The sequence below is a fragment of the Myxocyprinus asiaticus genome, chromosome 28 (assembly GCF_019703515.2).
Source record: "Myxocyprinus asiaticus isolate MX2 ecotype Aquarium Trade chromosome 28, UBuf_Myxa_2, whole genome shotgun sequence".
NCBI lineage: Eukaryota > Metazoa > Chordata > Actinopteri > Cypriniformes > Catostomidae > Myxocyprinus > Myxocyprinus asiaticus.
In genome coordinates, this window is record NC_059371.1 from 19,689,388 (window position 1) to 19,703,375 (window position 13,988).

The 13,988-nt window shown below is 38.4% G+C and overlaps 1 protein-coding gene across 3 annotated transcripts in view; it reads left to right on the forward strand.

Annotated features, from left to right (window-relative positions):
* The window catches only part of LOC127419060 (ubiquitin-like modifier-activating enzyme 1), a 62,134-nt gene that overhangs the window by 1,798 nt on the left and 46,348 nt on the right, over positions 1-13,988 (forward strand). For 2 of the 3 annotated variants that reach the window (XM_051660133.1, XM_051660134.1), the window contains exon 2: positions 8,230-8,346. In XM_051660133.1, the coding sequence (XP_051516093.1) occupies positions 8,230-8,346 (117 nt within the window). Of the gene's footprint in view, positions 1-1,629; positions 1,884-8,229; positions 8,347-13,988 lie in introns of those variants that run through there. The other variant, XM_051660132.1, reaches the window with a different exon arrangement.

Genomic DNA, 13,988 nt, shown 5'->3' on the forward strand with positions numbered 1-13,988 from the left:
AGCGATATTATAGGTGTGGGTGGGAAACAGATCTAAATATAAGCCCTTTTTTTATATAAATGTCCACTTTCACGCTGTGTCCAAATATCCATACTTCCCTACATTATGGTATGCCATAAAACAGAATGCCAATGGAGTACTATTTCCGAATCCTCAGTGTTCATGAAGCAGTAAAGGAGAAATACCTGGATGACCTACTTTTTCCTGCAAAATTCTGAAGTGTGGATCGACTGGACACTTTACGATCCCATAATACCTTGGGAGCTGAGGCACCGTCACGTTCAAAACGCTGAAAGATTGACTTAAAAGAATGCCTGTTCTTGGACGGTTCTTCAAAACTGTTAGTGATACCAAGAAAGTTGTTCCTTGCACTTCAAGGTGCTTGTTTGACAAAACCAGAGTGGATAATTTCCACGGTTGTTGCTCTTACGCCATATATTCGGGTCACGGGTCAATACCCACGTCCCCTGATGAAGTATTTCTGAATTCTATTCATACTACTTGCATACATACCTAAAATAATAAACTGTATTACCAGCCGAAAAGTGCATCCTTCATCAAATACAGTACATACTGTATCAGTACGTGGTTCTGGATGCACGAGGGACACTTTCACTTCCACATTCTTCTTTTGTGTTTGAAGATTTGCATTCTTGATGCATTTCACCACCTATTGGGCAGGGTGGATAATTTTAGTAAAAAGGACTTAAATATTGATCTGTTTCTCACCCACACCTATCATATCACTTCTGAAGAAATTGATTTAACCATTGGAGTCTTATGGATTACTTTTATACTACCTTTATGTCCTTTTTGGAACCTCAAAGTTCTGGCCACCATTCACTTGCATTGTGAGGACCTACAGAGCTGAAATATTCTTCTAAAAATCTTCATTTGTGTTCTGCAGAAGATAGAAAGTCATACACATCTGGGATGGCATGAGGGTGAGTAAATGATAGAATTTACATTTTTGGGTGAACTTTCCCTTCAAGTTATCAAGCAAGCACTTCTCAGTTTATCAGTCAAACATTTACAAATATTCCGCATATGCAAATTAAAATTATTTTATCGCAAGTTGGTGAAAGGTTTTGTATGCCATAACATCACCAAAATGCTGCTAATCTGACCTGACTCAAATGTAAATGACTGTTAATGCTCCATTTTGTTACCAAACACCACTTTTTTGCCATCTATTAATTGTAACAATAAAAAAAAATATTTAAATGACTTTATATCTTCACACTTGGTGTCACACACTCAAATGGGTTCAATTTATGAGCAAATTAGTTTCTTTATAAATGCAGAATGATTTACTATACTGTTTTCATGTCTTGTCCCAAGCAATGACATGTGAAATATGTGTTTCAGATGACAAAAGTCCCATGTCTGCTTCGGATCTGTAGCCTCATGATAACAATGGTTGACGTGGTTCAGCTCAAAATGCATATACTGAGTATCAATTATAGAACCATAAAGTCCCGGCATGTTCGGTACGTACTTAAAGTGGGAGGGTTTTTCCGTAATGTCATAGGCAGGGCAGCCAATGATTGACTGAAGAGGATTGCAGCACTCTTCGCGAGACCACCTTTTCCTGTTCCTTTTTATCAGAGCAACTCCGCCCCTGTGCCACAGCTGCCATTTTGGTTTTGTTCAGTGCGCTGAAATAAACCCAGAAACGCGATAGAGCAGCGAGCAGACGGGACGACACAGTGACTCGGCAGGATAGTAAAGGGGGGGTTTCTCACAGCATTTCGCCCAGCTGTTCGTGCTGTCGCAGATCGTTTTCCTCTCGTCATCTTAATCAGTCCACAATCCGCACCATCTAAGTTAGTTTCACACGAGGAGCGGTTTGCTGACAGAGAGTGGACTGAGAAGGATTATTGGTAAGAGCCAAATCATTGCACTCTATGCGCTTACTCTAGTGCAAGCAGCTGCTTGCTTAAATAGATGTGTTACCGCGCTTATTTCACCGACAGTTCTCGTCTGGACCATGTATAATGATGAAATGTTTAATCTGCATAGATCAGATCGTAGCATGCGAACTTGTGACTGTAGTGAGCTAGGCCTCAGCCAGTCTCCGTATACTGCCTGAACCAACTATTACAAAGCATGTAGCAGGCTAGCAAGCTAACAGTGCATTAGGTGGCCAAAAAAATCTCCTCGTGTTGCTCGCGAGATCATCCGGTTGAATTAGATAAATCTGATTAGTGGCATGCGAGCTGCTTTGATGTCTGCCTCACTGACTCTTTAATAATGTTTGTTTAATTGCTATGTTTAATGCCTTGACATACTAATGAAGGCGTAACCCTTATGGAAAAGGAAGTGAACATCTGAAACTAACCGAGCAGGTGTAATGCTGCGTTCCATTCAAGTCGGATGTGGGATTTCCTACTTAATATCTCCGAACTCTGGCCATAAATGCATTCCATTGGCAGATGCTCGGAAGATGACGTTTAAGGAAACAAAACTGCAACGCTCCCGTTAGCATAACAGGTGTTTGACTGTCACCAGAGATGTCTTCCATCAACCCAATTCAGAAACAATCTGCAACGCTAGCATTTGTGCTACAGATTATTAAAAGAGAGTATAATTACCATGTTTTGAACACCTGCTACTCTGCTAACGTTTGTTATACATGCTTTAATATCATGTAATGTAGGAACTTTGACTCATTTATCGATATTATTTAATGCAAATGAATGTTTCTCGCTTATTTTTTTAAATCTTTCTGGGTGCCGACAGGCGAAAGTTCATAATTTCCGCACGACTTTCCAAGTTGTAATTACGACTTCAAGTGGCATTCCATTGCACTTTTCCCTGTTGGAATTTGGAAAATCCGACTTTCAGAGTTGAATGGAACACAGCATAACTGTAGATCCGTCACGAGATAATTGAGCTCCTAGGCATAAATATATATTTCTGCTTGTGTCATGCACTGATTTATTCATGTTTCGCTTTGACTTGGGCGATCCGAATCAAAGGGTCGACACCTCAATCTGTTCTTGCTGTAATCTTTGTATAAAATATTACGTCAAAATTTTAAGTTTACTTAATGCTCACATACACCAATCAGCCACAACATTAAAACCACCTGCCTAATATTATTTAGGTCCACCTCGTGCCGCTAAAGCAGCGCCAACCTGCATCTCAGAATAGCATTCTGATATTCTTCTCACCACAATTGTACAGAGCGGTTATCTGAATTACCGTAGACTTTGTCAGTTCAAACCAGTCTGGGCTGCATTTCCCAAAAGCATTGCAAGCGTAAGTTGATCATAGAGACTATTGGTGCCAATGGTTTCTGCGATCTTCTTAGGCTTACGATGCTTTTGGGAAACGCAGCCCTGGCCATTCTCTGTTGACCTCACTCATCAACAAGGCATTTCCATCTGCAGAACTGCCGCTAACTGGATGTTTTTGGCACCATTCGGAGTAAATTCTAGAGACTGTTGTGTGTGAAAATCCCAGGAGATCAGCAATTACAGAAATACTCAAACCAGCCCATCTGGCACCAACAATCATCCATGTGATTATCTAATCAGCCAATCGTGTTGCAGCAGTGCATAAAATCATTCAGATACAGGTCAGGAGCTTCAGTTAATGTTCACATCAACCATCAGAATGGGGGAAAAATGTGATCAGTGATTTGGACCATGGCATGATTGTTGGTGCCAGATGGGCTGGTTTGAGTATTTCTGTAACTGCTGATCTCCTGGGATTTTCACACACAAAAAACTAGAATTTACTCCGAGTGGTGCCAAAAACAACCAGTGAGCGGCAGTTCTGTGGACAGAAGATGCCTTGTTAATGAGAGAGGTCAACAGAGAATGGCCAGACTGGTTGAACTGACAAAGGCTACGGTTATTCAGATAACCACACTGTACAACTGTGGTGAGAAGAATAGCATCTCAGAGTGCTATTCTGAGATGCGGGTTGGTGCTGTTTTGGCGGCACGAGGGGGAGCTACACAATATTAAGCAGGTGGTTTTAGTGTTGTGACTGACTGGTGTATAACAACTGTCATTTGTGCGTGATATTCTGATTAAATAAAAGTTTTTTCCAATAATGAAAATGCACCAACGCCATGCACGGGAGAGTATGCAGAATTTGCTGCATGTGAGTTTGTATTAAATCTAGAATCTACGGTATGTTTTGAGGACCATTGAACTCTGCAACCGCTAAAGTGATAAGTGCCACAAACTGCTGCAATGTTTTGTTTCACGCGTCTGTAAGGCAATATTAGCACGTACTTTTTGTACCCCAGTTTAATTTAGTGACTGTTGTAAGTGTAAAACTCAAGCAAATCAAAGTCATTACGTTATTAATGGAATGTCTACCCGTGACACTTGGGTTATGGATGATTACCGCAATATAATAGCGTTTGTGGAAACAAAACGTGTCTTGGGATGTGACACCCACGCTGCAGTTGTGTTTGAATGAAAAAGCGTTTTTGTTAAGGCAGAATGGGCGAGCCAGTGGATGCACGAGCCTTCCACCATAAACACAACGGTTCTGACCGCGAGATATTTATAACCGAAGAGCTTCATCTTGCAGCAGAATTCAGGCTCTACTTGTGCAGTGTAAAGACAAGCCACATTGTTTTAAATCCACTACCAGTAAAATAATCAGAGCTTTCAGACTGAGACAATGCTTTTTGGTTAAGTTGCTGCTTTCCTATTAGTTTTGTATTCTGTTTATTGTTTCTGTCGGTGACACATGCCTGTTTGTTTAACGGCATTCTGAGACTCCTCTCTTTATGAAAAATTTTTTGTTTTGTGATTGTTGTTTAGCCATGGTTTTGCGTATATCTGAATCCACTGTACCTCTTTGAATGAGGCTGACTTCACTGCATGAATCAATTTCATACTCTTTTTCAATGTAAAGGAACTGTCCAGTGCTGAAATCACAATTTATTTATACAACATATTTTAGGATTCCAGTAGATGCACATTACATGTTGTTTGACACAGATGACAATTTCCTCTCTGAGAAATTAAATTACTGGAATTTTTGTGCCTGTTTCATCCATGTTGGCTGTGCACCAAGATCCTAAAATGTCTTCCTTCAATAATGAGTAAAACTACAATTTGTAGAGTTATTTTTCAGGGATGCAAACTACTCCCCCTTTAGCTAAAGTCACCTTTTTTTTTTTAACTAATTTTCTCTAATTTTTTGGTAACATTTTCTACATATCCTTATTAAAATTGCTTGAAAGGGTTACTATATGTACATATGTAAATTCACATAATTCACAATAACTGTACATACCCCTACCTTGCACATACATTACCACTTGCACATCTACATGCGCCGTTCTGTGTTATATGTCCTAATATTTGTATGTCTATTTTAGGGCTGCAACTAACAATTATTTTGATAATCGACTAATCTAATGATTATTAGAACGATTATTAAACTATTCCACGATTATTGCAACGATTAATCATTAGTTCTTAACCGATTATTCAGCTTGTGCCCCAACTTAAAAGGTTGTATTAAACATGCTTGCTAACAAGAAAGAGGACAATCATCTTTTAAAAATACCTCCAAATGACATTCACTGAATTAAAGGGAAAAAATAATTTTACGTTTAATTCAGTAAAGAAATTCACTGCAAATAATCCTATTGTTATCAAGTGTTTTGTCTTTCAATTTAAAATGATCTAAAAATCCTTAAAACAAGATACATTTACTTGAGAAGCAACATATAAGATATTTAGACTTGCTTTAAGAGAATGTATCTTAAATATAAGTGTATTTTTTTCACTTGGTTATACTTCTGCGAGTGCAGTGAAGACAAAAAATACAGTGCATCCAGAAAGTATTCACAGCGCTTCACTTTTTCCACATTTTGTTGTTACAGCCTTATTCCAAAATGGATTAAATTCATTATTTTCCTCAAAATTCTACAAACAATACCCCATAATGACAACGTGAAAGAAGTTTATTTGAAATCTTTGCAAATTTATTAAAAATAAAAAACGAAAAAAATCACATGTACATAAGTATTCACAGTCTTTGCCATGACACTCAAAATTGAGCTCAGGTGCATCCTGTTTCCACTGATCATCCTTGAGATGTTTCTACAACTTGATTGGAGTCCACCTGTTGTAAATTCAGTTGATTGGACATAATTTGGAAAGGCACACACACCTGTCTATATAAGGTCCCACAGTTAACAGTGCATGTCAGAGCACAAACCAAGCCATGAAGTCCAAGGAATTGTCTGTAGACCACCGTGACAGGATTGTATCGAGGCACAGATCTGGGGAAGGGTACAGAAAACTTTCTGCAGCATTGAAGGTCCCAATGAGCACAGTGGCCTCCATCATCCGTAAATGGAAGAAGTTTGGAACCACCAGGACTCTTCCTAGAGCTGGCCACCTGGCCAAACGGAGCGATCGGGGGAGAAGGGCCTTAGTCAGGGAGGTGACCAAGAACCCGATGGTCACTCTGACAGAGCGAGGAGAACCTTCCAGAAGAACAACCATCTCTGCAGCACTCCACCAATCAGGCCTGTATGGTAGAGTGGCCAGACGGAAGCCACTCCTCAGTAAAAGGCACATGGCAGCCCACCTGGACTTTGCCAAAAGGCACCTGAAGGACACTCAGACCATGAGAAACAAAGATTGAACTCTTTGGCCTGAATGGCAAGCATCATGCCTGGAGGAAACTGACTGATGATTAATCAATCAGTGAAAGTGTCAAATAACAGGAATTTTAATGAGATTAAGTGAGTAGTATTTGGCTGGTCATGTGATCCTAACATGGTAGCCCACATGCGTGGACCCTCCATGTAGGGCTGGGCGATATGGCCAAAAAAGAAAAGAATCTCGATTGATCTCAAACTTGTGGATGATTTGATTTTTTTCATCTTCTGAATGTTCATGGTTTTTATTAGAATGCAGGGCAACCTGGTTAGAGAAATCCAAGTTCTTTTCATCATAGGAAAGGTGTGCAATAAATTTACAAATGCACCTCAGGGGGAAGCTGTCAATATAGTGTAAATGTAAAATAAATTTAAATCTAATAAATGCAGATGTTCAGAAATAGAGTAAAATAAGAAAACTGCAAAATACGTCTTAGCCAGTGTAGGTATTCATGTTATTTAAACCAGGTCTATCTAGAAAGTTATCTAGAAATCAATCTATCAATTATCAAGTTTATCTAGAAAATACTCATTGTAAATCAAGCAGTTTGTGTGTACTGTACATTCATAAACCCCTGCAGATAGAGACGTGCCCTCTAGCGGTTCATGCTGAGCAGCGCAGCAATATGAAATAATTTAGTTCAACTAGCAAAGTTTGTCAAAATGATCACTATCCAAATGTTGGCTATAGATGCAGTACACTTGAAACACGTCACAGAACAAAGCCATAATTGGCGATCTGTCTGAATCAACATGGTAAAAGGAGTGGCGGATATTTGATTCTCCCATATATAGCCTCTCCATGATTTGAAATGAAGCGCCCGTAACTGTCACGTAACTTTGTTTTTTTTTTTGTTTTTTTTTTTATGGGTAAAAATAAAAGGAGACCGTTCATCAACATGTGCACACCGAGGTCAGTTATGGTCTTAAGCCGGTGTAGACTTGCATGATGGACAAAGCTGAGCTACAGTCACACTGTGTACAATCATTCTGGGAATATTACCACTATCTTTTATATCAGTCTCTGTGATGTTAAACTGTCATGTTCATTTTGAGTCCACCCACACATGCAGTTGATCAGATCGGGAGCGGCATTAAGATGAGTGCTGTGAATTCTTTTTCTCTTCCTTATTCAGCCTTTGGTGGATTTACAACGTATCTAACTACAGCGTTTGCAATGTTTTTATGCAAAATCTTGATTTAAAATAAAAAATCAAGTCAAGACCCAAATTCGAATTAATAACTGCCCAGCCCTATCTCCATGTAGAATAAAATAAGGTTACTGATATAAGTGGAGTCTTAATTTTAATGTGAGTAGTCATGATTTCCTATATGTATTGCAAAATAAAAATTCATGTCTTTAGAAATAAATTTTATTTTTTTATTGTAGAAAAAAATACTGAATGCATCTTTAATTCGGGAAACTGATATTTGATTGCCCCAAAACTAAGTGAGCTGAAAGACTGTTTTTATTTCATCTGCAAATTTCATGTGATCTGCAGGGTTTGCAACAGAATGCCATTCTGTTGCTAGAAGCTGAGATTGAGTTTTCATACAGTTTTTTTTTTCTCTCTCTCTAGATGTCCAGCTCGCCGCTGTCCAAGAAGCGTCGCGTGTCAGGATCAGAGACGAAGACGGGATCCCACTGCTCCTCCTCTAACTCTGTCAGAACCGAACTGTCACACACACCAGCCAACGTAGGTTAATTTAAGATGATCCACATTTGCTTAAAAGGATCAACTCTGAATATGCAGAAATCAAACAGTTATACAGTCTAAATAAGATTGTATTTATAGTTGCTGAAAGGCAGCCAGTTTTTGAAAAGTTCTGTGCATGTATGTCTATATATGGTGTTAACGTGTGTGTGTGTGTGTGTGTGTGTGTGTGTGTGTGTGTGTGTATATATATATATATATATATATATATATACACATACATACACACACACACACAAACACTGTTGAAGTCAGTTTACATACACCTTAGCCAAATACATTTAAACTCAGTTTTTCACAATACCTGAAATATAATCGTAGAAAACATTCCCTGTCTTAGGTCAGGTAGGATCACTATTTTAAGAATGTGAAATGTCAGAATAATAGAAGAATGATGTATTTCAGCTTTTATTTCTTTCATCACAGTTCCAGTGGGTCAGAAGTTTACATACAATTTGGTAGCATTGCCTTTAAAATGTTTAACTTGGGTCAAATGTTTTGGGTAGCCTTCCAAAAGCTTCTCACAATAAGTTGCTGGAATTTTGGCCCATTCCTCCAGACAGATCTGGTGTAACTGAGTCAGGTTTGTAGGCCTCCTTGCTCGCACACACTTTTTCAGTTCTGCCCACAAATTTTCCTTGGGATTGAGGTCAGGGCTTTGTGATGGCCATTCCAAAACCTTGACTTTGTTGTCCTTAAGCCATTTTGCCACAATTTTGGCGGTATATTTTGGGTCATTGTCCATTTGGAAGACCTATTTGCAACCAAGCTTTCATTTCATGGCTGATGTCTTGAGATTTTGCTTCAATATATCCACAATTTTCCTTCCTCATGATGCCATCTATTTTGTGAAGTGCACCAGTCCCTTCTGCAGCAAAGCACCCCCTCAACATGATGCTGCCACCCCCATGCTTCACAGTTGGGATGGTGTTCTTCGGCTTGCAAGCCTCACCCTTTTTCCTCCAAATATAATGATGGTCATTATGGCCAAAATGTTCCATTTTTGTTTCATCAGACCAGAGGAAATTTCTCCAAAAAGTAAGATCTTTGTCCCCATGTGCACTTGCAAACTGTAGTCTTGGTTTTTTATGGTGGTTTTGGAGCAGTGGCTTCTTCCTTACCGAGCAGCCTTTCAGGTTATGTTGATAGAGGATTAGTTTTATTGTGGATATAGATACTTGTCTACCTGTTTCCTCCAGCATCTTCACAAGGTCCTTTGCTGTTGTTCTCGGATTGATTTGCACTTTTCGCACAAAACTACGTTCATCTCTAGGAGACAGAATGTGTCTCCTTCCTGAGCGGTATGATGGCTACGTAGTCTCATGTAGAGCTCGACCGATACCGATTTTTGAGGGGAGAAATTCACCGATTAATGATATGGTGGCCGATATAGCTAATTTTTGAGCTGGAATGAAAACAGACCTTTTCTATGTGGATTGTGCTCTGATTTTGCACCGATAAGACTATGCAAAGGTACTCAGAAGGCTGCTTTCTTAAACAGATATTTTTATAAAAGAATATTTGACTATTATTATTATTATACATTAGGGCTGGGACGATTCATTGACGTCATCGATTACAGAAATACGATTTGCATAACATGCGTTGGCGTGTCGCAATGGAGTAATTAAAATGGCAGCTCCCGGTTTAAGTATGGATTCCCCCGAAGAACAAGCTGCAGCTAAAAAAAACTCTCCCACGGTCATCTAAAGCGTTGGAGTATTTTAGCCAGAGACCCAACAATGTGGTGCTGTGTAAGCTAAGCAAATTGGAAATGGCTTATCGCAGTAGTACAGCCGCCATGAACGAACACTTGAAGCAAAAGCATCCCAGAGCGCTTTGTCAAGACGGCAGCAAGGCCTGTTTACTTTTTGGCCCCAGTCCACCCAAGCATGACATATTAGTATTACAGCACGTGTTTCTGTTAGTAGTAGTCACTTTAAATTGATTTTCTAAATGTTTCCTCATCGCCCCCATGTTAAAAGTAATTTCTGCACCGCTGCTAACGTAGGGTGTGTGCACGCATATTTGCATTGCTTTAACCCCTCTTTGTAAGTCCCGCATTCTCGCACACCAATTGATCAATTATAAGAGGCTTGCAGCAACTATTGGGCAAATTTCTGCCCGTCAATCTCTCCGTGAACGCGCGAAGCGCTGTTGTGTTCGGCATCAAACAGTTGCTTGACAGTAGCAGCAAATGACAACTGAGTGGAAACAATGCCCAAACGAAAGTGCAAATTTACAGAAGATTTGCACAAAATTCCCATGCTTTTGTCCAGGACGAGATCCGTGGGAAGCAGAATGTATGACATGCTAATAAAGGTGCAAGTGATTTAGAAGCACACATTAGCTCTTCGAAGCATAAAGGGTCAGCAAAAGGTGAAAGTTCATCAGGTAAATTAACAGACTACGTTTTGGTAAAATTATCACATTGCTTCATTACTTATAGTTAATGAAGGTACACTCATGGCATCAAATATTTTTAGTACATGCACATTAAATTTTTTTTGAAATTTTTATAAATATATATATATATATATATATATATATATATATATATATATATATATATATATATATATATATATATATATTTATGTTATGCTAATATAGTGTCTTTTTCACTGTATTCAAGTTTGCATTCATAGTAACTGTTTTTTTTGTTGCAGAATAATGCCCTGCAGTGCACATTTTGTTTCTTGTACATTTATGTTTAAGAGAAGATGATTTAATAAAATATTGAAATATTAATATGAGAATGTATATTTATTTTGGGTTAATTGTTATATTAATCAAGTAATAATTATAAAAAACCTTTAGAATAATCAGCAAATTAGTCATTAGATTAACCGACTAATCGGAAAAATAATCGTTAGATTAATCGCTAAAAAAATAATCGTTAGGTGCAGTCCTATTATACATTGTCAACAAATTCTAGAAATGAACACTGAGAAAATAAAAATAGAATAAATAGCTAAATAAATCAGTACTGTATGTTTAGTATCAGTCAAATGCTGACCCTTTAAAGAATAAATTCAAATAAAATAAATAGCTAAAACATCAGTAGTGCTGTTAAGTATCAGTCAAATGCTGAATATTTTAATACTACTAGTCAATTAGGGGCAGGTTGTAAAACAAGAAGCATTTACACCTGCTGAGTAAAGAGATAAGCAGCCGTGTTACACTGTATTCTGCTATACAAGTTCGGGGGAAACTTTCAACGGTGGAAAACCAGACTTTTAAATATTACACTTTATAAATGCAACGATAATATCAGCCGACCGATAAATAGGTTGGGCACTAGTCCCATGGTGTTTATACTTGCGTACTATTGTTTGTACAGATGAACATGGTAACTTTGGGCATTTGGAAATTGCTCCCAAGGATGAACCAGACTTGTGGAGGACTTGTGGCTGATTTCTTTTGATTTTCCCATGATGTCAAGCAAAGAGGCACTGAGTTTGAAGGTAGGCCTTAAAACACATCCACAGGTACACCTCCAATTCAGTACACCTTCTATCAGAAGCTAATTGCATAAAGGCTTGACATTTTCTGGAATTTTCCAAGCTGCTTAAAGGCACAGTTATCTTAGTGCATGTGAACTTCTGACCCACTGGAATTGTGATATAGTCAATTAAAAATGAAACAATCTGTCTGTAAACAGTTGTTGGAAAATTACTCGTGTCATGCACACAGTCGATGTCCTAAACGACTTGCCAAAACTATAGTTTGTTAATATGAAATTTGTGGAGTGGTTAAATGAGTTTTGATGACTTCAGCGTAAGTATGTAAACTTCTGACTTCAAATATATATATATATATATATATATATATATATATATCAACAAAGAAGAAACGTCTTCTCACTTTCAACTGCTTTTATTTTCAGCTAACTTAACATGTGTAAATATTTGTATGAACATAAAAAGATTCAACAACTAAGACATAAACTGAACAAGTTTCACAGACATGTGACTAACAAAAATGGAATAATGTGTCCCTGAACAAGTCTTGAGCACTGATGGAGGGATTGTGCGTTTGTGGTGTAACTCAGGCAGTTGTTATTGCCATCCTGTACCTGTCCCTCAGGTGTGATATTCGGATGTACCGATCCTGTGCAGGTGTTGTTACACGTGGTCTGCCACTACGAGGACGATCAGCTGTCCTTCCTGTCTCCCTGTAGTGCTGTCTTAGGCTTTTCATAGTACAGACATTGCAATTTATTGCCCTGGCCACATCTGCAGTCCTCATGCCTCCATGCAGCATGCCTAAGGCACGTTCACGCAGATGAGCAAGGACCCTGGGCATCTTTCTTTTGGTGTTTTTCAAAGTTAGTAGAAAGGTCTCTTTAGTGTCGTAAGTTTTTATAACTGTGACCTTAATTGCCTAGCGTCTGTAAGCTGTTAGTCTTAACGACTGTTCCAGAGGTGCATGTTCATTAATTGTTTATGGTTCATTGAACAAGCATGGAAAACATTGTTTAAACCCTTTACAATAGAGATCTAAGTTATTTGGATTTTTACAAAATTCTTTAAAATACAGTGTCCTGAAATGGGACATTTCTTTGTTGCTGAGTTTATATATATATATATATATATATATATATATCTCTCTCTCTCTCTCTATATATATATAGTGAGAGAGAGAGAGAGAGAGAGAGAGAGAGAGAGAGAGAGAGAGAGAGAGAGATAAATATATATAGATAGATATATACAGGTGTATATATCTCAATAAATTAGAATGTCGTGGAAAAGTTCATTTATTTCAGTAATTCAACTCAAATTGTGAAACTCGTGTATTAAATAAATTCAATGCACAGACTGAAGTAGTTTAAGTCTTTGGTTCTTTTAATTGTGATGATTTTGGCTCACATTTAACAAAAACCCACCAATTCACCATCTCAAAAAATTAGAATACATCATAAGACCAATAAAAAAACATTTTTAGTGAATTGTTGGCCTTCTGGAAAGTATGTTCATTTACTGTATATGTACTCAATACTTGGTAGGGGCTCCTTTTTGCTTTAATTACTGCCTCAATTCGGCGTGGCATGGAGGTGATCAGTTTGTGGCACTGCTGAGGTGGTATGGAAGCCCAGGTTTCTTTGACAGTGGCCTTCAGCTCATCTGCATTTTTTGGTCTCTTGTTTCTCATTTTCCTCTTGACAATACCCCATAGATTCTCTATGGGGTTCAGGTCTGGTTAGTTTGCTGGCCAGTCAAGCACACCAACACCATGGTCATTTAACCAACTTTTGGTGCTTTTGGCAGTGTGGGCAGGTGCCAAATCCTGCTGGAAAATGAAATCAGCATCTTTAAAAAGCTGGTTAGCAGAAGGAAGCATGAAGTGCTCCAAAATTTCTTGGTAAATGGGTGCAGTGACTTTGGTTTTCAAAAAACACAATGGACCAACACCAGCAGATGACATTGTACCTCAAATCATCACAGACTGTGGAAACTTAACACTGGACTTCAAGCAACTTGGGCTATGAGCTTCTCCACCCTTCCTCCAGACTCTAGGACCTTGGTTTCCAAATTAAATACAAAACTTGCTCTCATCTGAAAAGAGGACTTTGGACCACTGGGCAACAGTCCAGTTCTTCTTCTCCTTAGCCCAGGTAAGAC